General features: G+C 41.1%; 1 protein-coding gene across 1 annotated transcript; it reads right to left on the reverse strand.

The window, feature by feature from the left end:
- Positions 1-6,366: 6,366 nt before the first annotated feature.
- On the reverse strand, positions 6,367-22,940 carry LOC143284176 (solute carrier family 15 member 4-like). Its single transcript, XM_076590842.1, has 11 exons — positions 22,621-22,940; positions 20,164-20,552; positions 19,061-19,159; positions 16,074-16,159; positions 14,046-14,185; positions 13,350-13,519; positions 10,599-10,813; positions 9,874-10,060; positions 8,061-8,264; positions 7,478-7,612; positions 6,367-6,858 (listed from the first exon to the last, which is right to left on the reverse strand). Exons 2-11 carry the CDS (start codon positions 20,546-20,548, stop codon positions 6,647-6,649), a joined length of 1,833 nt encoding a protein of 610 aa, XP_076446957.1. The 5' UTR covers positions 20,549-20,552; positions 22,621-22,940; the 3' UTR covers positions 6,367-6,646.
- Between the last annotated feature and the right edge of the window lie 1,140 nt (positions 22,941-24,080).

Here is a 24,080-nt window from a genome sequence, read left to right on the forward strand (position 1 = left end):
AGTGTTCATCTCTGTGAGTGTGTGTTTGCGTGCGTGTGTGTGTGTGTGTGTGTGTGTGCCGTGGAAGCTGCGATACGTAGGCTAGAAATGAGTGTGTGGAGGAGGGGGTTGGAGGAGGTGCAAGGTAATGTGTGTGTGTGTGTGTGTGTTGGAGCTCATGTACGTTTATATGTATTTGACTGTACTTTCATATCTGTGAAACTGCATGTTTGGTGCATTTCTGTTATGCATGTGTGGGTGTATGTGTGAATGTGTGTCGTCATATTTTACATTCATTCGCTTAATTATCACCATTGTTGTCTTATTTATTTATTTATTTATTTTTTATTATTATCATTTTATTAGTATTACTATTATTATTACTACTACCTTTTTCTATATTATAATTATTATTTATTTATTTATTTATGTAAGCTTATCTATTATTTATTCCCCCCCCCCCTTTTTTTTTTTTTTTTTTTCAAGGCCTGACTAAGCGCGTTGGGTTACGCTGCTGGTCAGGCATCTGCTTGGCAGATGTGGTGTAGCGTATATGGTTTGTCCGAGCGCAGTGACGCCTCCTTGAGCAACTGAAACTGAAACTGATCTTTGTGATTGTTTTGAATGGTTGTGCAAAATACTTTTCCATTGATGATCATGTTATTAATGTATGATACTAATGAAAAATGCTATCTGGATATTATATCTTATGTATTCCTCTATGAGACTTTAAATTTTCCCATACTGATGCTAGAGATATGAAAAATGCTATGTGGATATTATATCTTATGTGTTCCTCTATGAGACTTTAAATTTGCCCATACTGATGCTAGAGATATGAAAAATGCTATGTGGATATTATATCTTATGTATTCCTCTATGAGACTAAATTTTCCCATACTGATGCTAGAGATACCAGGCTCCAGAGAAGTGTATCTTTTTGGGGGGGGGGGGGGGGCGGAATCTTTGTCATGCCTTGTCAGCAATGAGCATTTTTTGTAATTTACGGTGAGTGAGTCTCCTATGCTTATGACTGATTTCACAAACTTAAAAAAAATAATTTCCAAGATATTTCTGTATGGTATGGAAGCTGAACCTAAATGAATCTTTTTGGAATGAAAGCAGGACCAACATTGATTTCACAGATACATCTTTAACGTGTGAAAGCAGAACGCAAATTGTTTTCACAAATATAACTACATGATTATGGTATGAAGGCAGAATCAAAAACTAGCGGAACCAGAATTGATTTCACACTTGAATTTTTGCAGTGTCAATTCTTTACATCTTTTTAAGTATGAAATATATTTTCACAGCAGATTTTTTCTCTAAAACTGTTATTGTTGTTTTGTTTTTTGTTTTTTTGGGTTTTTTTTTGTTTGTTTGTTTTTTGTTGTTTTTTAACAATAGGTTTTGATTCCAGAAATGTGTCATCAAAAACTATTATTTTCAATTATTATTGTGAATGAATAATGTGATTGAGTATCACAAAGGACTGCATACTGACCATTGACAGCATGTGAGAGAGTGCATCACACCAGGTGGATGTCTTGCTCAAACTATTTCAGTATTTGTTGTTGATGTCATCAGCATTGTCACCATAATCAGTTGGGTTTAGTGTCTCAATGGAAACTGGTTTGAAATAGAGTCTGTTTCAACTGATTGTTTTCTGTGATATGTTTATACTCCATGATACTATGATACCATGATGTTGATCACTTAGGAAGTGGAAATTGTGTTATTGTTTAAATCCGCTTCTTCTTTTTTTTTTTTTTTTCTTTTCTTTTTTTTCTCTTTTTTTTTTGAAGTCCATTGCTTTTTTATCATTTGAATTTAGTTTATAATTGAATAAATTGCCTTGTTATTGTAACTTTCCTCTGAAATTACTTGCTTTGTTATTTTCTGAATTTATTTCTTTTTTTCTTACATTAGTTGCTTTGTATTTATTTGAATTTGGTTACTGCTCTCTGAATTTAAATCTTTGCTTTTCATTATTTAAGTTCAGTTGGGTTTGTTTTTTTTAACCAGTTTTGTTGTTATTATTTGAATTTGTTTACTTTCATCTGAAATTAAATGCTTTGTTGTTGTTTTTTTTGTTTTTTGAATTTGGTTATTTTCCATTGAAACTAACCACTTTGTTGTTGTTTTAGTTTTGTTACTCTTCTCTGAAATGCATTCCTTCTTGCTCAGATTTGGTTACTATTTGCTGAAATCAGTTGCTTTGTTATTGTTTCTTTTCTTACATTAATCGCTATTGAAATTGTTTTATTCATTTTTTTTACAATTTCAATAAGACTGTTTTGTCAAAATCACAGACAGGGTTATTGATAATGTTTGCTGTGTTATGATAGTATCATAAAGAGTGGAAACATGGAGTTAAGAGTTCTGATTGTTAGTTCAACATGATGAACTGAAATGTCAGTTTGAATTTGGTTTGGAAGTATTGTTTGTTTGGTTGGTTTTTTGTTGTTGTTGTTTTCATAGAACAAGATTTTTATTGTACTGAGTGTCAGAAAACAGGATCCATGTTGGCTTGTTTTGTTTTTTGTTTTGTTTTTTTCAGAAAATGGGTACACCTGGCTTTGTCACGTAATACTGTTTACTTGCACTTCATAAAAGGAAGAGAAATCTTTCAGCACTGTCAAAAAGTATGAAAATTGACAGAAAATATAGAAAGCCAAAATAAATGCAGCCACCATGAATTTGATCATTCATCAGCCCTTTCTTCACTTCCGTTACTGACAATGTACTGGGTTTTGTCCTTCTAACTTTTTGCTTTTTTTTTTGTCAGTGTCTAGATTTACATGTGCATGCACATATGTGTCCTCAATATAAATCTTGTTTATATTAAAAACAGAACACTGGAATCTGAGCAGTGCTGTACTTGGAATTGTCAGTCTTGTTACACACTTAAACATATATTTATTTCTGTAGTATAGCCGCTCTTTATCTGTTTTTGACTCTCTTCTGCTTACTTTCAAGACAATGTTCCTCAGCTAATATAAAGGCACTGAGGGTCCCTAAAGTTTGAACAAAAACACTCATTTTTTTCAGCTGTCCCAGTTTAGAATTCTCTTACTGATGATCTCTGCAACATCCAAGCAAGTTCAACTTTTGAAACATACCAGAAGCATAATCGTTTACCATTTACTCCAGTCCTTCAGTTTTTCAGTACAAGTTTGCTTCCCAAAGACTTATACAGCTGATATGTGCTTGCATGCAGTGGTGAGTATGCTGCTTGATTTATTGGACGGTATCTGTTGTGTTGATGGGTTTATTATCACTGTTTTGTTTGCCCGGTTAGAAATCATTTTCAGCATGCAGTGCATTGAAATCCAGCTTTATTTGGAGGTGTGCTTTGTGTAAATGTTTCACTGTTATCATCAGTAGTGGTAATGCATTACACTTCTGCTTGTAATCAGTCATCATTGTGTGTGACATTAACATGTATATAAGAATGCTGTGTTGTAAGGAACAGTCGCCTGAGTGTTGTCACAATTCTGTCTTTACACTGTTTCAAGTCCTGAGCAATGAAAATGTGCTGTTCTTGCTGCTCCGTTTGTTTCTTCTTTTTTATGTATTATATATCTTAACATGGGCTCTTTTGTTAAGGTTAAAAGTGGTGGAAAGAGAAGACTGGGCCTTCCTGTACACAGCCCAAGGTACAGTGAATATGAAATCATGTACAGTGTTAAAATGCTCTGGGATCTTTAACCTAAATATATGTCATTGTATTTTGTTTGAATAACTTTGCCAGACAGGACAAGCAATGGTACAATTTGGGGAGACAGAATCATTGATCATGCAGTTTTCATTCATTCTTTTGTAGTGTGCTTTTTTGCTGGCTGCTTTGTGTTTATTATTTCATTTGTACTACTACTACTTCTACTACTACTACTTCTACTACTACTACTACTACTGAGAAGAAGAAGAAGACATTTATATAGCACTTTCAAACCTCTCAAAATGGTTTTCAGTAACTTTTTCTTTTCTTTTGTCAAAAGAATATGAAGATTTTCTATGGAAAGCAATAACACATTGCACTCAAACATTAGTTGCAATACAGTTTCATTGAACAATTCCAATCAGCTTACAAGCAATAATCTGTAACCCTGTTATTGTAGTACCATATATGGTTTCTTTCTTATGATCTTGTTGTTTTATGCAAACAAAGGATCTGTGCATTGCATTTGGTGTTTCTCATTTCATGGGTAAAAAAGAAATGTAGAGTTTGTTTATATTAGTTATTACTGTGCTTTGTTATTTGGAAGAGACATACCACAGGGTAAATAGTGCACCTTGCTGTGTGTTGTGCGTCCATACATTTACTTTAAATCTGTGAAATCTCTTTCTGCGAGGATCTGCGTTTGAATCCTGATCTTGCACTTTCTTCCAAGTTGAATGGAAAATCAAACTGAGTGTCTAGACATTTGGATGAGACAAAAAACAGAGGTCCCATTTTCAGCAGGCACTAAGTGTACTGAAAAAGAACCTACTGCAACAACAACACTGTCCTCTGACAAAATCATACAGAAGAAATCCACTCTAATATCAACACAAATACATGAACATGCACTCAAGGCCTAATTAAGCATGTTGGGCTATGCTGCTGGTCAGGCATCTGCCTAGCAGTTGTGTATGGATTTGTCTGAATGCAGTGACACCTCCTTGAGAAACTGAAACTGTAACTAACATCCTCTGTGTTGAATTTTACGCTAGGCTCAGTCTGGCTTAGTCTTCAATGAATCCCAGGGGCATGGTAGGGGCAAATTTACTTCAGGAGATCCTCATGTCCACTGTTAGGGAGGTAGAGGCATGGGGGATGGAATCCAATTGAGGAAGGGGAGGGTCAGTTCTGCTCAGTAGAAGTTTTCTCACAGACACCAGGATTAATCTGGCAAGCCAGATTTCAGACATGAAACTTCCAGAGCAAGAAAAGATTGGGAGCTTTAAAGGAAATTTGTGGCCTCTTTTTTATATGCTATTAATTACTTAATCCAGTGTACTGATGCTGCATGGTTGAATTGAAATATACATTCATGCTGTTTTTTGTTGTGGTTTTTTTGTTTTTTTTTCAGATGTGATTAAACTATTTTGCACGGTGTATGTGTACTTTTAATCATTCAGCTTTGAAAGCTGGTTCAGTCATGCGTCTGTGGTCACAGTGATATTTCTTGTCCCCCCAGTTCCTTTGTTTCTGTTCTTGGACATTGTTATCTCAGCACAAACACAAGCATGCATGCACACACACACACACACACACACACACACACATACACGATGCATGCATGCACATTTACCCATGCATGCATGCTTACATGAAAGCACACACACACACACACACACACACTTACAAGGGTATCCATGCACTCGTATGTGCACTCTTATACATGTTTACAAAATGAATGCATGCAGTTTTTATTGTGCAGTGAAATTGAATGCAGCTTACATTCAGTTTCATGCTTTTATTCTTGTTGAGGTTCCAGTGCATTATTGGTGTGTGTGTGTGTGTGTGTGTGTGTGTGTGTGTGTGTGTGCATAATTCTATGGGTGTTTTAGCACACACACACACACTCACTCACTCACTCACTCGCACTTACTCATGCACACACACACACACACACATGCAACCACTCCATTTTTTAAGTATATATCATTCTTTATTTTTTTTGCTTTCTTGATTCATTTTTTCTCAGTTTAGTATTAACACTGGCCTTGAAATCAAAGCATGCAATGTATTTCTTGCCTAGCATCCTTATTTTAGATTGAAGTAGAACAAGGCATTCAGATTACAGTAGGCATGGAATCTGTGTGTCTTCAGTGGAGTTGTGTGGGAAGTGTTCCTCCCTTCCTTTTATGTGTGGAAAGGTTTTGCATCAGATATTACCTTCTGCTCTGACACCACATGAAAGTATCTGCATTGTGTTAGTTCTCTTTTTTGTTTATCATGTCCTGATTACATCTTTCCAAATCCATGCCAAGTGATGTGTATTCACATAGTGTGATCAGTGTGCGTGTATGAATATATGTCTGCATGTGTGTGCGTGTGCACACACGTGCATGTGTGTGGTGTGTGATAACCTTTCAAAGTTCTTGGTTTGGAGAACTTCTGTAATATTGTTTACAATCAGAATTTTGATTAATCATTCATCTTTTTGATTTTAAACTTTATTTATTCTCCTGTGCACCTTGTTTTCACATTTTCTTTTCATTTTATCAAATGGTCATCATATTTTAATACACAGTCACATGAGTTCTCTCTCTCTCTCTCTCTCTCTCTCTCTCTCTCTCTCTCTCACGAATTTTTGTTATCGTTATCCCCACTTTATTACTCATTCTGTCTGATTCTCTCATTTCAACTGTATTAGCTCTTTTTTTTGGGGGGGGGGGTTGGGGGTTGGGGGGGGTCTTTTTTTTTTTTTTAGTTTGTTTTGTTTTTTGTTTGTTTGTTGTTAAAACAGTATTAATGATGTTTCTTTCTTTCTTTTTAATCTAAACCTCAGAGCTTCCCAAATAAAAAAAAAAAAAGGAAAACTCCAACACTAAACTGTGTGGTACCTGCACAAAAAGAAAAGAAGAAACACTGAAGATGCTACCAGCACATAAAACCTCGACAACAAATGTTGACTAAAGATGGTAACAGCATAACAAACAAAAAAAAAGTTCACTATAGATGTGTATTTTCACAGCCCACTACATCCGATTTTGCCGGTTCCACCTCGATCTCCATATCAGGCAACTCATCATATTTCGTGCTCCGATAGCGGTAGAACTTGGCGATGATAAGGAAGACGAGGAAATCGAGGAACATGAGTCCTCCGAACAGAAAGAAGTAGTACTGCACGTGAGCGTTGTTGATTTCGTCATCAAACCAAGGATCTGGAAGAAGAAGAAGAAAAAAAAGAAAGAAACAGAAAAAAATAAAATAATTGTTGTACATTAAAGACCAGCAGAAAAGCACAGTAGAATAGCACTTTATATGGCAATACAGGTTACCAGGTTATTCAGTTGGTAAACCGGTTGAGATGTCATTTCCAAGCCCGTGCCAGGTAATATTCATGTAAACGGCAGCTATTTTGTTCCTCAAAATCAAGCATTCACACACGTCCACACCCACTCTCTCTCTCTCTCTCTCTCTCTCTCTCACATACGCACACACACACACGCGCGCGCGCGCACGTGCATACACACTGGCACACACACACACACACAGAGCACAAACACACATACACACTCAACGCACACACATTCGCACACACACACGGTCACGCACATATACTCACACACACACACACACACACACACACACACACACGCTCATGCAACCACTTCTTTTTTTTAAAGTATATATCTTTCTTTATTTCTTTGCTTTCTTGATTAATTTTTCTCAGTTTAGTTTTTACACTGGCCTTGAAATCAAAAGCATGCAATGTATTTCTTGTTCTGCACCCTTGTTCAGACTTCTAGATTGAAACTATCAACATGTTAATATACTCACTGTCCTTGGTAGCAGCCTGCACAGCGTTCAGTATGCCAGTGGCGATGAATCCTCCCAGACCCGAAGTGACGAGAAACAGGCCCATCAGTACTCCTTGCATGGACTTGGGGGCTTGAGTGTAGGCAAACTCCAGTCCTGTCGTAAGGATAGCAATGACAAAATGTTGCGAACAACAAGAAAGAGGAGGGGAAAACTGTAATGATGATAAGTACAAAGTAGAAAAAGACGAAGAATAAAACTATTATGATAATAATAGTAGTTATTATAATAATTTGTATTTGTATTTCTTTTTATCACAACATATTTCTCTGTGTGAAATTCGGGCTGCTCTCCCCAGGGAAAGCGCGTCGCTACACTACAGCGCCACCCATTTTTTTGTTGTTGTTTTTTTCGCGTGCAGTTCGATTTGTTTTTCCTATCGAAGTGGATTTTTCTACAGAATTTTACCAGGAACAACCCTTTTGTTGCCATGGGTTCTTTTACGTGCGCTAAGTGCATGCTGCACACGGGACCTCGGTTTATCGTCTCATCCGAATGCCACTGCAGTATATGCTTGTCACCTTCATAATTTCTCTAGACTCACCACAGATGCTGGCGAAGACTTCACTGGCGCCCACGAGGGCGAACTGTGGCACCTGCACGAAGACGGACATGGAGGAGGCGTTGAACTTCTCTCCCCCCAGATCCTGGATCAGCGTCCCCCCGGGCTCCTCCATGCGGTCCTTGCGGGCGATCTCCACCACCCCGGCCACCACCATGGACAGAGAGGCCAGCACGAACCCGATGCCTGAGACCCGGACAAAAATGTGGTCAGTGTCACACACATCTGGCCGGCACTTCACCAGTCTTCTAAAGAGAGGAGAAAATAAAATAAACGACCACTAAGCCATGGTGGGGGCTGCTTTATCCCCCTTTCCTTTCACTTTGCTGCCACAATCCAACAGCATGGGCTTAAGTCTAAAGCTTGTTGGCCATCGTAAGTGCAAATTGTTGACATGTATTGCATTATCAAGCAAAGCATCAGGCGAGTCTTACTTTAGAAGAGAGGAAAAGCAAGAGAATGGAAAAGTATCCTATTCATCAATAGGCGGAACAAATAGCCTGTGGAGCAAGAAAATATTCTGCAACACGCACAGCACATTCAGTATCGGAATGAGTCAGGCTGAATATATTCTGAGCATTTCCTGCAGTAAAATATTCTGCATGATATCCGCGATGCTCATCGCCAAAGCACTGGCATCATGGGTATCAAAACATGAGCATACCCAGCACATAAATCCTTAATTGCATTTTTTCATCCTTGTGAAATCATCAGACGAAGTGATGTTTTAGCCCTCTCACACAGACGATTGCATTACGGACGTGTAGATGGACACAGTCCTTTTTTCTTTTTTTTCTTTTTTTTTCCTGTTTAGGTCCTTAGATCCAAACAGAACACAGTGATACCCTATTCCTCTCTTCACACACTTACCCCACGCCTCTACCCTCCATTAGGAATGGACGAAAGTAATGGCATCAATGAAATGAGAGCCGTCCATAGAGGAGGCTAAGTGAGGTAAAGGTAGAAAGGCTCTGGAGACAACACGTAAACGCGGGCAACAACTGATGGTAGAAAGTGTGACGTCTGCAATATGTAGCCTGCAGCTCGAAGCCAGCTCGTTTCTGGTGATAGAATGTGTGACGTCTGCAATATGTAGCCTGCAGCTTTCTGGTGATAGAATGTGTGACGTCTGCAGCTGGAAGCCAGCTCGTTTCTGGTGATAGAATGTGTGACGTCTGCAATATGTTGCCTGCAGCTCGAAGCCAGCTCGTTTCTGGTGATAGAATGTGTGACGTCTGCAATATGTAGCCTGCAGCTCGAAGCCAGCTCGTTTCTGGTGATAGAATGTGTGACGTCTGCAATATGTAGCCTGCAGCTCGAAGCCAGCTCGTTTCTGGTGATAGAATGTGTGACGTCTGCAATATGTAGCCTTCAGCTCGAAGCCAGCTCATTTCTGGTGATATAAAGTGTGACGTCTGCAATATGTAGCCTTCAGCTCGAAGCCAGCTCGTTTATTCCTTTGCCTGCTGAACATTGGTGACATGAGATCTGTGTTGCGTGATTCTGATGTGGTTTGTACTTTTTGTGTACTAATAATTGATTTAGCTGGAACAAATATAATGCAAGCCCAAGAGGAAGATATATGAAGAAAATAAAACAAGCAATGGGCGCACACATAAATTTATCCCAAAAAAAGTAGTAATAATAATAATAATGAATAAATAAATAAGTAAATAAATAAATAAACGAAACAAAGAAAAAAAGACGTGTCCACATCTGCATTTTACAAGAGTTCACCGCCACTTACATTCACCCAAACCAGCAAGCCAAGATCCAGAACTCTGGAGCTCTTTACCTATCCTCTGGAGATGTGAGAGAGGACGTCCAATTTTCTCCATGCAGGGGTAAAGGCCTCTGTCGACGATGGGGATGAGGATGATGATGATGATGGTGTTGAAGGCGTTCAGACCAGAAGCCGGGATTTGGATACTCCCCACACTGACGTCCAGTCTTTCTCCTTGGAAGAGGAAGGTCGTGGACATCTGGGAACAATACACACTGGCTATATATGGTCGAAATAAACATGAACAGATCCTTTCCAAACTGGAAAGCAAACGAATTGGTTTATATATATATATATATATATATATATATATATATATATATATATATAGTTCCAGTGGGAATGCAGAAGGAAATGCTCCAAATTTTCACTCACTCATGCATTGTATTGAAATGTATTGTACTGACTTCTTTTGTCACAACATATTTCACTGTGTAAAATTCGGGCAGCTCTTCCCGGGGGAGTGCGCGTCACCGAATCTCGGTTATCACCTCATCCGAGAGACTAGCACCCAGACACCTGCTCAAGTTATAGTGGGGGTTGGGAGGGGAGTGAAAATCCCAGTTCGTGTATGAACTAGAACCTGTGGACACTCGTTTCTAGCTGGGTGCAGTGCCACAAGGCCACCGCTCCACTGAAAACACACCGCACATGCACACGAACATACACCTACGAACAGCCTTGTACATTATTTACCCCTTCCACACACACACACACACACACACACACACACACACCTGGTTGTACACGGCCCAGTACATGACGATGGTGAGGAAGACGGGCAGCACTCTCAGCACGGCCTTCACGCTCTCCACCGTGTGGTCATCAAAGGAGCCGCCGTACCTGGCGCGGGCCGGATCAAAGAAGCGGGACTTCTCCCCTGGGGGCACCTCGGGCCGCTTCCTGGTCAGCACCTGCCACACCACCGCCACACTCATGGACAGCAGACTGCCTGAAAGTGGAAGAAAAAGGGGGGGAAAGAAAGGGGGCTGGCAAGGAAAGATCAGCTGACATGTTGGCGGTGAGTGTTTTAAGCACGAATGGTTTAGACGCTTCTTTGTCAAAACAGTATCCATGACGGTCCAGGTTCAATTCTCGTTCTCGCCCTTAAGAGATAAGACATAGCTTGCAGGTCAGGCTGTCATTCATCATCCTTCATTTGGACTTCTTCCTCTTGGGATTGTATCATTTCTGTTATCAGCAAACTCAACGACACCTGCACTAAGAGTAATATGTATGTATATGATAGTCAGTCGTGTCTGACAATGACCACCAGAACAGCAGAGGAGTCATCTGCTGTCCTATCTGGACTAGAATTTGATTATAGTGGAGCGTGTCTTGACAAGTTACATCCCCACTCTCTCGACCAAGAGGGTTTTAGGACAGTCGGCTTTGGGATGGTTCCCAAAGGAGAACTAGCCCCCAAGGCTGCAGCACTGAGAACCAGTGCAATCTTGCATCCTAATAATATCAGTCATAGTCCTTCACAAAAGATTGAGCTGTACCATTGCAGAGGAGAAACCATTGTTCATACAGCTCTCACTTTGCTGTTGGCCCAGCTGTAAGCTTATGCCAGTCTGTGATATAATCCGATACCTGCCTGAGGGACTAAAAGCAGTAACTGCACTTCAGCATGTTTGTCTAAAGTAGTAACATGCACTTCAAACTCATGTTGCTATGATCGCATTTCACCATGGCTCAACAATCAAGGGGTTAAAGAAAATAATGTGCGTTCGGAATAGCACATTCGAAAAAAGCACGCCATTGAAGTGTTTCAGTTACCGTTGGCATTCACTTCACATCACTTTCAATCTGCAAAGGACAGGGTACGGAAATATGACTGCGACATGTGACTGTGCTTTCTGACCAGTCCCGACACTTTCACACTAGTAGTGGCAATCAAAACCTGATGCTGCTTTGTTAGTGTGCAATGCTATTTCATCCGATTTATTTTAATAATTAATAATCACTTGAACAAATCATCCACATAGCCGATAAAATTGGTTAAACACGATGTTTTTTTCTGTTAAAACAACAATCACAGAGATATGCAAATTTTAATAAAAAAGATTCATAAAATAAAATAAGACCCGTTTTCGCTAACTACAAACTGTTGCAGCTCTCACTAGAATTGTGGCTGAAGACCAGCGACAATGGCACGCACTGTCAGTACCATGCCATGCAGCTGTTTCTAAAATGCCTTCGTTGACCAGATTTCATTCTGAGAAAGAATGTTTTATGACAATCAATCCAAGATATTCACCTCAGTGCTAAGGGATGTCCATATGCGCTACTTCCAAATGGCCACCGATCAGTATGATTATGCCTTACTAAGAGGATTTGATGCTTTACGTAATTGCTAGGTAACGGCGCTAACACTGAAAGGAACGATGGTGGAACGTTTTCTGGTGGACCTCTACAACCAGCATGATGGCAAGGCCTGACCAACGTACTGGGTCAATGGGTAGGTCGGGCATCTAGTCCTTTTTTTTCTTAAAGAGATGTCGTGTGATGTAATGTGTGGCCAATCTGCATACTTTGGCATCCCCCTGACACTGATGCTGAAACTTCCACCACTGAAAGATCTCGCGGTGATGTTTCGGGGAAAAAAAAAAAACAGCTTGAAATGTCACCATGTAGACGTTTCGGTCGATGTAGAGATACTTCAGAAAACCATTCCGGAATGGGGCCGAAGTAACAAGTTACAACGGCACAACAGAACACTTAACACGTGTCAAAAATAAACTATGCAGGGGAACAAAGAAACAACAAATCGGAGCTGAACTTAGATTCACAAAGAAAGGAACAAACAACCCAACAGCTATACTAAACTGTTCAAAAAACAAAACGAAAGAGAACAACAGGAAAACTAGTCAAGACAAAGCGATAAAACAGAACCCAGATCAACAGCAACAAGGGCGCAATAGCCGAATGGCTAAAGCGTAGGACTTCAATCTGAGGGTCCCTGGTTCGAATCTCGGTGACGGCGCCTGGTGGGGAAAGCGTGAAGATTTTTCCGAGCTCCCAAGTCAACAAATGTGCAGACCTGCTAGTGCCTGAACCCCCTTCGTGTGTATACGCACGCAGAAGATCAAATACGCACGTTCAAGATCCTGTAATCCATGTCAGCGTTCGGTGGGTTATGGAAACAAAAGCGAACAAAAACATACCCAGTATGCACACGCCAGAAAACGGAGTATGGCTGCTTATATGGAGGGGTAAATAAACAAAACGGTCATACACGTAAAATGTTACATGTATGTCTGAGTGTATATGTGTGCGTGCCTGAAATCTGATTGAATGACACAGGAAACAAATGATGAGCGCCCAGTGGTAGCCGTCAGTCGGCTCTACCCAGGTAGGCAGCCTGTTGTGCAAATGACCCCGTGTTTGTAAAGCGCTTAGAGCTTGGTCTCCGACCGAGGATAGGTGCTATACAAGTATCCATATCAATCAATCAATCAACACTAACGGAAAACAAAACTGACCACCAGGAGCCTTGTGCTCGTAGAAAGGCCTGACGACGATGAAGAGGAAAATGGCGATGACCATGCTGACCAGTGGTACCACGTAGCCCCAGGCAAAGCTGACCTCCTGCTGGACGTAGGCCACACCCGTGTAGGCAATGAGAGACCCCACGTTGATGAACCAGTAGAACCTGAAACAGCCACCATCACATGAAAAAAAGCAGGCCACGACCATGATGATATTAATCCGTCGTCTAATTGACTGCAAAGACGAATGGGTTCCTGAACAACGATCTGGTACATCCTGCAAGGCACGATGTAAGGTAGGAAAAGAGGCAGACAGCAAAAGATATGGGCGGATAATATCCCAGAACGGACAGGCCTGAGACTAAGTGACGCCTTGGGAAAGACGAGGAAAAGAGAGAGAGAGATGGAGAGAACTAGTTTCAGGTCATCAGTGATGTCCCTACGGTCGGAAACTAGAAGAATTTTGATGAGCGTTCAGCGTTAAAAAATTTCCTTCGTGTAAGGAATGAGAGTAGACTTTGGACAATTCTTCACGCTGAGCCAACTTAGTGTAGCTAAGACCGTTTGTGCATCCTAGTTCTGCTGTGTGTTGTTGGTGCTGCTCATCCGGCTATTGCTGACAGATATAATGCAAAAAGAAAGAACGAAAGAAAAAAAATGAGACAGAACAACATCTCCCAAAGCCCTCACCAGTTGAAGAAGGATTTAACAGCAGCCTCTCCCTGCTCCTGCAGTTGCTGAGCCCCAAAGGGTCCCACGTTGGACTTTATGCCGCCAGTGCCGATTGCGATGAACACTAAACTGGACAGGAACAGTGCCCGCCTGGTGTCCTGTGGAGGAAACCGAATGCACTGTGTAAAGCTGCAAAAGAACAGGCTTACAAACCCAGGTATGAAAGGTTACCTGATTTTGAAATGAAAGAACAATGAAGCTTGGAGAGGGAAAAATTGATTCACAATAAAGAGAGGTAACTCTCTCCATTTACAAAGAACTCAACTTCGAGTGAATGCTGCTTATGCTACCAATTCAGCTAGACACAGGTAAATGTAAGTTTCACTGGAACAAACTCTATTGTTATCCGACTATGGTTAGGGAAGGAGAGGACTGGGCCCCACCTTTCTCAGCCGAGTATTAGAACGGATATGAAATAACTGCCCCAATGGCCGTTAAAGGCTATGGTACTTTTAACCTTTTCAAACTGCTCACATATTTTGAAAGCTGCTACAACGATCAGGCAAAGTAACATCACAACTAATAATACCCGTCCACAGGCGATTATCAATGATTTTCAATTTTTGTCATTGTTTCTAGGATTTCGGTAATCAAACTATCCAGAAACAGAAGAAAATAATGTAAATTAAAACAGCAAATGATGCAGCGCCTAATAATTTTCACGATACAACACTTAACATTTTTAAGTGGTGCAGCACATCAATGCGCCAAACTGAATTCCACCAGTGTGACAGCTTGTAAATAACCCAGTTGATACTGATCAAAGTCGCACAAGAAAGCATGAAATTGAGTAGAAAGAGTTTTATTTGTGTACTGTGTTGTGCATTGCTTCGAAAAGCAGCTGCTGCATAGCACCAGTTTCAGTTTCAGTTTCAGTTGCTCAAGGAGGCGTCACTGCGCTCGGACAAACCATATACGCTACACCACATCTGCCAAGCAGATGCCTGACCAGCAGCGTAACCCAACGCGCTTTGTCAGGCCTTGAGAAAAAAAAAAAAAAAAAAAAAAAAAAGGGGGGGGGGGAATAAATAATAGATAAGCTTACATAAATAAATAAATAAATAATAATTATAATATAGAAAAAGGTAGTAGTAATAATAATAGTAATACTAATAAAATGATAATAATAAAAAATAAATAAATAAATAAATAAGACAACAATGGTGATAATTAAGCGAATGAATGTAAAATATGACGACACACATTCACACATACACCCACACATGCATAACAGAAATGCACCAAACATGCAGTTTCACAGATATGAAAGTACAGTCAAATACATATAAACGTACATGAGCTCCAACACACACACACACACACACACACACATTACCTTGCACCTCCTCCAACCCCCTCCTCCACACACTCATTTCTAGCCTACGTATCGCAGCTTCCACGGCACACACACACACACACACACACACGCGCGCACGCAAACACACACTCACAGAGATGAACACTTACTTGTACAAGCACACACATATACGCCCATATTTCCCACCCCCAACCCCCACACATATATACAAAGATATATATATATATATATATATATATATATATACACACACCCGTACACAGATCTCTCCTGACACTTGTGTACACTTACACTCTCGCGCATTCACAAACGCACTCAAAAACACAGACCCACACATCCACACAAACACACACACGCACACGCACAGAGGCTGCCAAGAGGGATGGGAAAAGATCTCTGATGCCAAGAACGTGGCGTCTAGTGTGTTGCTCAGTCTATTGTATTTGGAAAGGCCCACAGAGACTCTGTTCCGTTTTGAAGAAATTTGCGCAATGTTGGGAAGCACCAGAAAAAGCAATACTAACACGGACTCCATTTCAAACAACAAACTGATCAATGGAGTACCCGCAGCAGCACATAATCTGGCAGTAACATCAGTACCCGCGAAGAGGGGGTTCTGCTATTGGCGGACGAAGACTACAGAAACAGAAACAAAAAGAGCAGCTCACAACATTCATGTCGAAGTAGGACCCATCTTCATCAGTTCCAAAGACGGAAGTGTAGCTGAAGGCTGATGCTGGCAGCAGGACCAAACCTGCAAGCAAGAGCACTTTCGTCAAATGTGCGTCACATGGCATAAAGTAGCACGTGGAACATAGACATGCATGTCGCTCTACGTGTATGTATGTATGTATGTATGGATGGATGGATGGATGGATGGATGATTGGATTTGTTTCTGTTTTTCTCTTTCTCCTTCCACCCCCCTCCCCCACCCCCACCCTTTCTCTATCTTTTTTCACTGCTTCCGCATTCTGACACATTGTCCTTCCTGTTTTTTCAGCTAATTGCAAAAATAAAATAGATTAACGGAGTTTGGACTCAAATATTTCTCTGGAATGAACGATTTTCGACAATCTGGAAATTTCGGGCATTCCATCATTTATCATCTGCAAGTGCACTCATTTCGCAACTGCATACGTAAGTCATGTGGAATATAATGAAGTCTGCCAGTCTCAATACGTCAATTTTGACTGCCAAGCATGCAAAGGATAAGATCAAATGATTAGGGGCCGTATTCAAGACGCAGTCTCTCCGCAAACCGCATCTTTTCCGTTTAAAAACCAACGCAACAAAAGGATTCGCCATTCTAGATACCTCTGCTTCTTCGGCTGTCACCCTTGGCAGATAGTAAGGCTAAACTACCTTCGGGTTTGTAGACCCGTGGGTAGGCCCTTCTGTCCCCGACACCGCCTATTGTTTACCCTCGGGCAGTTTGCCTTGCCTCAGGCAGATTATCCACAGGTACATATTTACCCGCAGGCACGGTGGTCTCTTAAATACGGCCCCAGGAGTCATTCTGAAAACGACGTGTGTGTGTGTGTGTGTGTGTGTGTGTGTGTGTCAATGTCCATAATTGTCTGTGTATCTGTGTGTCCTGTGGGTAGGAGGACTGTGTGCATAAGAATGTTCAAGAATCTGTGTGTGTGTGTGTGTGTGTGTGTGTGTGTGTGTGTGAATTATCCAGTTGATTTGTTGTACAAACAGCTGTTTTCAACGGATCCGTAAGTGTTAAAATCAACAAAGCAATGTGGATATATATCTTTTATTTGCTTAAACGAAGAGAATATATCTGCCAGTATATGATCAAACATTTCTTCTTTTTTTATAAGCACGCTTGCGGAACACAAAAAAAAACATCTGATCAAAATTAACTGGGAGGAAGGGGGCGGGGTGGGTGGTGGGGTAGAGGGTTGGAATGGCTTTGTTCCATTAACTCACCGTGTTAAGGAAGCTTCACAAAGCGATCAATCATAATTTGGCGGTCAGTGTTTTCCCATTTTCACCTCCGCTGTTCAACTCTGTCGGATTGTGGCTTTGTAATCGCTAGCTATCGCCAACACAATGAAACCACTTGTGCTGGAAGCTTATCTAAGGGCGTTGTTGACTTAGGGTGTTGATGTTGAGACTGCTTGTGTTGTACGTTTATCAAGGGGCGTTGTTGATTTAGGGTGTTGATGTTGAAACTACGTCTGTTGTGAGCTAATCTAGGGTCGTTGTTGTCTTTGGGTGTTGATGTTGAGACCATTTGTGTTGTAAGCTTATCAAGAGGCCTTGTTGATTTAGGGTGTTGATGTTGAGACCACCTGTGTTGTAAGCTTATCTAGAGGGCGTTAATGACTTAGGATGTTGATGTTAAAACCACTTGTGTTTGGAAGCCTAATTATGGGTGTTGTTGACTTAGACTCAGGTTCCGTTGTGCTGATGTATCCATTTATTTGTTTATGCTTTTCTTTTTTTTCCCTTCAAGGCCTGACGAAGTGCGTTGGCTTATGCTGCTGGTCAGGCGTCTGCTTAGCAGATGTAGTGTAGCGTATATGGATTTGTCTGAACACAGTGACGCCTCATTGAATAACTGAACAGAACTGATCTGTTGTAGTGCTTTTTAGACAAGGCTCTCAAGGCCTAACCGAGTGTTGGGTTTATGCATACGTCAGGCATCTGCTCTGTTATCCAAAGCAGGTGCGGTGTAGCATTAATGAATCTGTCCGTCCGCACGCTTTGACACCTCAGTCCTTCAGACTGAAACTGAAACTGACAGCTCCATGAATCTAAAATATCTAATACCTATCTTAGGAAGAAGCATCTCAACTCTACGTTACTGCTAATTACCATTGCTGGGTGGTCTAAGTTCGCTTGGGGAAAAAATAGTTGTGGTATAAAAGGATTGTTTTTTTTTAATGTGCCTATTGCCTCATAACGTGACATGTTCGTTCCAAACACTCTTTGGTAATATTTACGTGACAAATTCATGTGGAATGACTGTTTAGCGCGTTTGCTAATCCCATGTGTTGTCTTGCTTACGTTGGTTTCAGTGGAATGTGTTTGCCTGAAACATGATTATACATACCCAGGTACACACACACACTCTCTCTCTCTCACTCACTCACACACATACACGCACGCACACACAGACACACACACACACACACACGCACACACACACACACACACACACACACACACACACACGCAAACGCACACGCACACACTCAAATAAATGAAATTGAGAGACAGAGGTGGGAAGAGAGATACTGACAAAGACAGACAAGCAGAGAGAGAAAGAGCAAAAATCGAAAATTACTACTAAAGTATCCACCACAGAACTGAGCACAGAGATGGACTGGCCAAGAGCCGTTTACGTTAAATTGTTCAGTGCTTGGGTGTTGGTTCAGCGAACGTTGCGATGTTCGAGGGGCTGGGTACTGGATGTCTGTCCTGGTGGGACGTCCGTCAGTCTGGCGTTCCAAGGGGGAGTCCTGGAGTGTCTATCACAGCGGGGCGGGGGGTGGGGGGGGCGGGGGCTGTGGGCTGGTGTGTTCATTACATTCCCTCACTGACGGGGGGATGTGGGGGGGGGGGAGGGGAAGGGGGGAGGAGTTGGAGCGCCCTGGTGTGTCGCCCTGGAGTGTCCATCACACTCACTCACCCACTCACCTAAAATATAGATGAAGCCGGAAGCCACGATAGTCCGGAACTTGCCGGCCCAGGCGTCCGAGATGATTCCCCCGATCACTGGCATCAGGTACACCACTCCTGCAGCAAGAACACACACACACACACACACACACACACACACACACACACACACACACACACACACACACACACACACACACACACACACACACACACACAAATGTTACACTCAAGTGAAAAAAAAAATTAAGAGTTTTAGTTTCAGTTTCCAGCCCTGATATGTTCCTTTGCGATCGGCTGGGCTTTAACTTTAAGCAACGAAGACATATATTTTCAGCTACAAGGAAGTGCCAAAGAGTACGGACTGATGTATAAGCGAACACCGCACCACCCGTTTAGTAAAGGAACCAGATGCCTGACTAGCGTATACACCCAACGTGTTGGTCGTGCCTTGAGAGCCTATACTCGAAGTTTCGCTCTTTGTCGAAGGTTTGACTGAAAAAAAATTGAATCATCCCCATTAAGAAAAAAAATATATATATATATATTTAAAAAACAAACTGACTAGCTAACTAATTGACTGACTGACTGACGTACAAGCTAATTAACTGACAATATGAATAGACAGATAATTGAGCAAAAAGAAATTATATGATTTGAATAAACAGAAGAAATATAAGTCATTAAACAAACTAGAAAGAAAAAATTAAGCAAACAATTAATGAATAATAACTCTTATAAAACGTGTGTGTGTGTGTGTGTGTGTGTGTGTGTGTGTGTGTGTAATTGTGTTATATATATATATATATATATATATATATATATATATACATTTATATATTTACATATTTATGTAGAATTGAATAGAATGGAATATGCCTTTAGTCCAAGTGTACCGGGGTCACAAGGAATATAGATAGATAGGTAAGTAAAATTAATGGTTGGCGTTCTCAGTATAGCGACGCGCTCTCCCTGAGGAGAGTAGCCCGAATTTCACACAGAGAAATCTGTTGTGACAAAAAAAGAGAAATACAACTACGAAATACAAATACAAATAAATAGATAGATAAGGGGGAAAATTAAAAAAAAACAGAAACCCCAAAACAAAAACTTGCACCCACCAGAGAAGATTGTGGTGACGTTGGCGGCCGTGGTGGAGTCGAAGAGAAGCACGCTGGTGCAGTAGAGCGCCAGGTTGGCCACCACACTGTAGTACGTCAGCCGCTCCCCCATCTCCGTCAGCAGAATGCACACCACCACCAGCAGCTTCTTTGTCGTCATCTGGGACTTGGGGCTGACGTCATTTTCGTCTGGTGGTGATGAGGAAGAGGCGCAGGCTTCGCCGTTGGCTGTTACTGCTGCTGTTGCCACTGATGCTGCTGTCCGGCCTGCCGCGGCCTTGCCACTGGCGCTGAAAGTGTTGCTGTTGTCGTTGTCATTCTCGTTGTTTTCGTCTCCAGCGATGAAGGCCGGGTTGTCCCTCATTTTGGTGCTGCTGGCGTCCATCAGTCTGGGGATTGGAAAGACAGACAGCACGTGAATCCACCCGAAAGGGGTAAGAGTGCGCGATGATTGCACTTTCTTAACCCCTCGACTGCTGAAACTTGGTAAAATTAGATCGGTGCAGCAAGAGTTTGAACTGCTGCAGTTTTTGTTGTTGTTTTTTTACCGACGGTGTCATTGATTTTGTTGACAAAAGTAATGCAATCCAAGAGTGAGAAGTCCCAGTAAAGAAAGATGAATTCTGGTCTCTGACCTGTAAGTTGTTGTTTTTTTTCCTGTCTTAATGAGGTGTCAGCCATGCACTGGCGAGTTTACTCGGATTCAAGGGGTTAAACTGTGAATGACATTGAACTTATGGACTCATTGATCAAGGAAGCAATCAAGCAGGTTACAATGACAGGTAGGCAGCCATGAAACCGTGCCTAATAATCAGCTAGCAGATGATCCAGCTTGATTTGCTTCAGAAATGTCAACCATCTTGTTTATCTGGCTCATGTTATCATGAACTCGTTTACCAAGAGGAAAAAAGGGGAAGGGAAATTGTGGATGGGGAAGAAGAAAAGTGGACAGATGGATGAATGAACGAATGAAGATGAACTGGCTGATAAATCCAATGAAAGCATGAAGGAATGAACTGACAGATAAATAAGAAACAGGCAGTATGAAGGCTTTCAACAATTACTGCTACCAATCTGTACAATCGAATAGACAAACTTAAAAACACAATAAGCTCAATTCATATAACTTTCGTTCGTTGATGCACAGCTACGAGGACTCTCAGCAACACATCTTACATCACCTAAAATGAATAACTAAGTAAATAAATAAATAAATCACACATACAAACATGCATACACGTTCACACAAAAAATGCTTACTCATACTTTCCCTCTTTGAGAGCAAATGAATAATCATCAGTGTCTGTCCTATTTGGTATCCAACTATGTAGAGGAAAGAAATGAAGATTTAACACTGATGGCTGAAGATGGTGCATAATCACGAATTAAAAGAATGGGACACACATGCACAAGTGCTCGCGCACACTCAGTTGAATTGAAACTCTCTCTCTCTCTCTCTCTCTGCGTACACTCCCTGTCAGCAAACATCGTACCTGTAAGAATGAGATATTCATCATTCATGATGCATACTTTTTTGTGAGATGGATATATAAGTTAACAAAGGCCCATCCTCCTTTGATCTGGATCTAGTTTTCACCTGGGTCCAAAAGGATGTGCTTTTATCTTATTTCATTTTATTTTATTTTAATCTTAAAATTTGATTTTTTTTTTTTTAATCATCGTCGTATTTTATCACCAGAGTGGGGCGCCTTCGGATTACCTCTTTGTCCTCTGTTTGAATAAAATTTTACGTCTGTCAGCCCGACCGACTTTTTCGATTTGACCTATATGTTTGATTGAAAGCGCTGCATTTATCAGTAAGACTTTTTTTCTTCTTCTTTTTTAAGCGACCAAAAAGAAAAGGACAACACGGGTGTTGGGAAATCTCTTGCTGATATGCGCATACAAGATGTACCCCTCTTATGAGAAATAGATTTTTATTTATGTTGAATACTTTAGGTGAGGAGACCTGAACATGTTGGTTTCGGCTTTATCAAAATTTTTATCCATTTTATTTACTTATTCATTTGTCGTTATTTTTTGTTGTTCTTTTTTTATGAGGGGGCTTGGGGGGAGGGGTTCTAACTTGATTGCCAGTTTACTGCACCCCCTGTCTTCCTACCCTCCTACACTCCATATTTTTTTGTTCTTTTTTTTTTTCCTCAGATCGTTTCCGTTTATACAGATATACACACAGGCATACACACATACACGCGCGCACAAACACACACACGCATACACATACATGCAAGCACACACACAGACACAGACCCACACAGACACACATACACAGACACACACACACACACACACACACACACACACACACACACACACACACACACACACACACACACACACACACACACACACACACACACAGAGGAGTTTAACAAACACTGCAAAGAAAATAAGCCATTCTGCCCATCATAATTATGATGACGAACCAGACCTTACCCAGCGCAAGAGAAATATCCAGTCACAAGACGCCAGTCACCTTTAAACACCTACCATACACACATCAATTCCACTGTCCGAAACGATATGTATGTTGTTGTTTTTTTCTATCACGCTTGATTACAATGTCTCAAAGAACAATATTCCGACGAACGAGATAATAGTTGTTGTTTTTTTTCCCAGTGTCTGCCTGTCTGTTACAGTTCCAGGCAGATATCAATATTTCTTTTTGTTTGGCAGCAACTTGTTTATTCCCGTTTTCACTACAACCTTCGTTCACTTGCGAGGCCCACAGGAGCAGTGCAAACCCGAAAGGAGTGCTGCGTACATACACAGCTGATAACTACGGAACGTTTAGACGCACTTGAGTATTCAAAAAAGTAGAGGAGAGAGAGAAAAAAAAAAGAGATAGAATCGCATACCTGTGTCACACCGAAGCAGCTAATACTTTCGGCTTGTTTTATTTATCGATGGAAGGCTTGTCACTCGGACAAATAAGTGGTTGAAGCGATAAGCGTTAACGAATGTAAACCGTTGAAGCAATCAGCTCTCATGACTGTTAACTGTTGAAGCGATGACAAATCATGATTGTAAACTGTTCAAGCAATAAAGCGTGCACGCGCGCGCGCGCGTGCATGTGTTGTGTGTTGTGTGTGTGTGTGTGTGTGTGTGTGTGTGTGTGTGTGTGTGTGTTTTCATACTAAAACAAAAACAAAAACAAACCCAAAACGTACACTTACAGAAGCAGGTTACTGAAACAGAACAACGTCGCAATCTCAATAGCACTGAAGCAAACGCATAAAATAATGATTGAAGAGAGAGAGAGAGAGAGGGAGAGAGAGAGAGAGAGAGAGAGAGAGAGGAAGAGTCACAGAGACAGATAGACAGGCACACGTGCACACATACACACACACACACACACACACACACACACACACACACACACACACACACACACACTACAGACATGAGTGCTACTGTAGACAGCCTTAGTGTGGTTCTGATGCCTGAGCTGGAAACAGCGTAATTAGATTTCTTTCATGGCAAAAATCCCAGGTTGATATTAACTTTGTCGTTTCTACCTAAAAATGCAAAGCATACAAACCGACAGAAACATAATCATGAAGATAGGGATGTCGTCCATGTTGATTTCACCTGCGCAATAAATCGAGTGAAAAAAACCACACACTTTAACCCTTTCACCTCCAGTCAATTTAGAGTACAAAATTCCCTTGTGGTATAAACACAGAAAAGGCAGTGGCTAAGAATAGCTGGGGATTCCCCCTGCGATGTATAGAAAATAAGGCCTATCCTCCCACCGAACATTAAGAGCAGTAGGTTCATGGATAACAGACCAGTGAATGGTCATCTTTCGGTGATATGGGTCCTCTACCACGCCTGTGCATAAATGCGAGCTTGGAGGTTAAAGGATTAATTTACAATTGTTGGCGATGTCTTCG

This window comes from Babylonia areolata, chromosome 1 (genome assembly GCF_041734735.1).
Source record: "Babylonia areolata isolate BAREFJ2019XMU chromosome 1, ASM4173473v1, whole genome shotgun sequence".
NCBI classification, from domain to species: domain Eukaryota; kingdom Metazoa; phylum Mollusca; class Gastropoda; order Neogastropoda; family Buccinidae; genus Babylonia; species Babylonia areolata.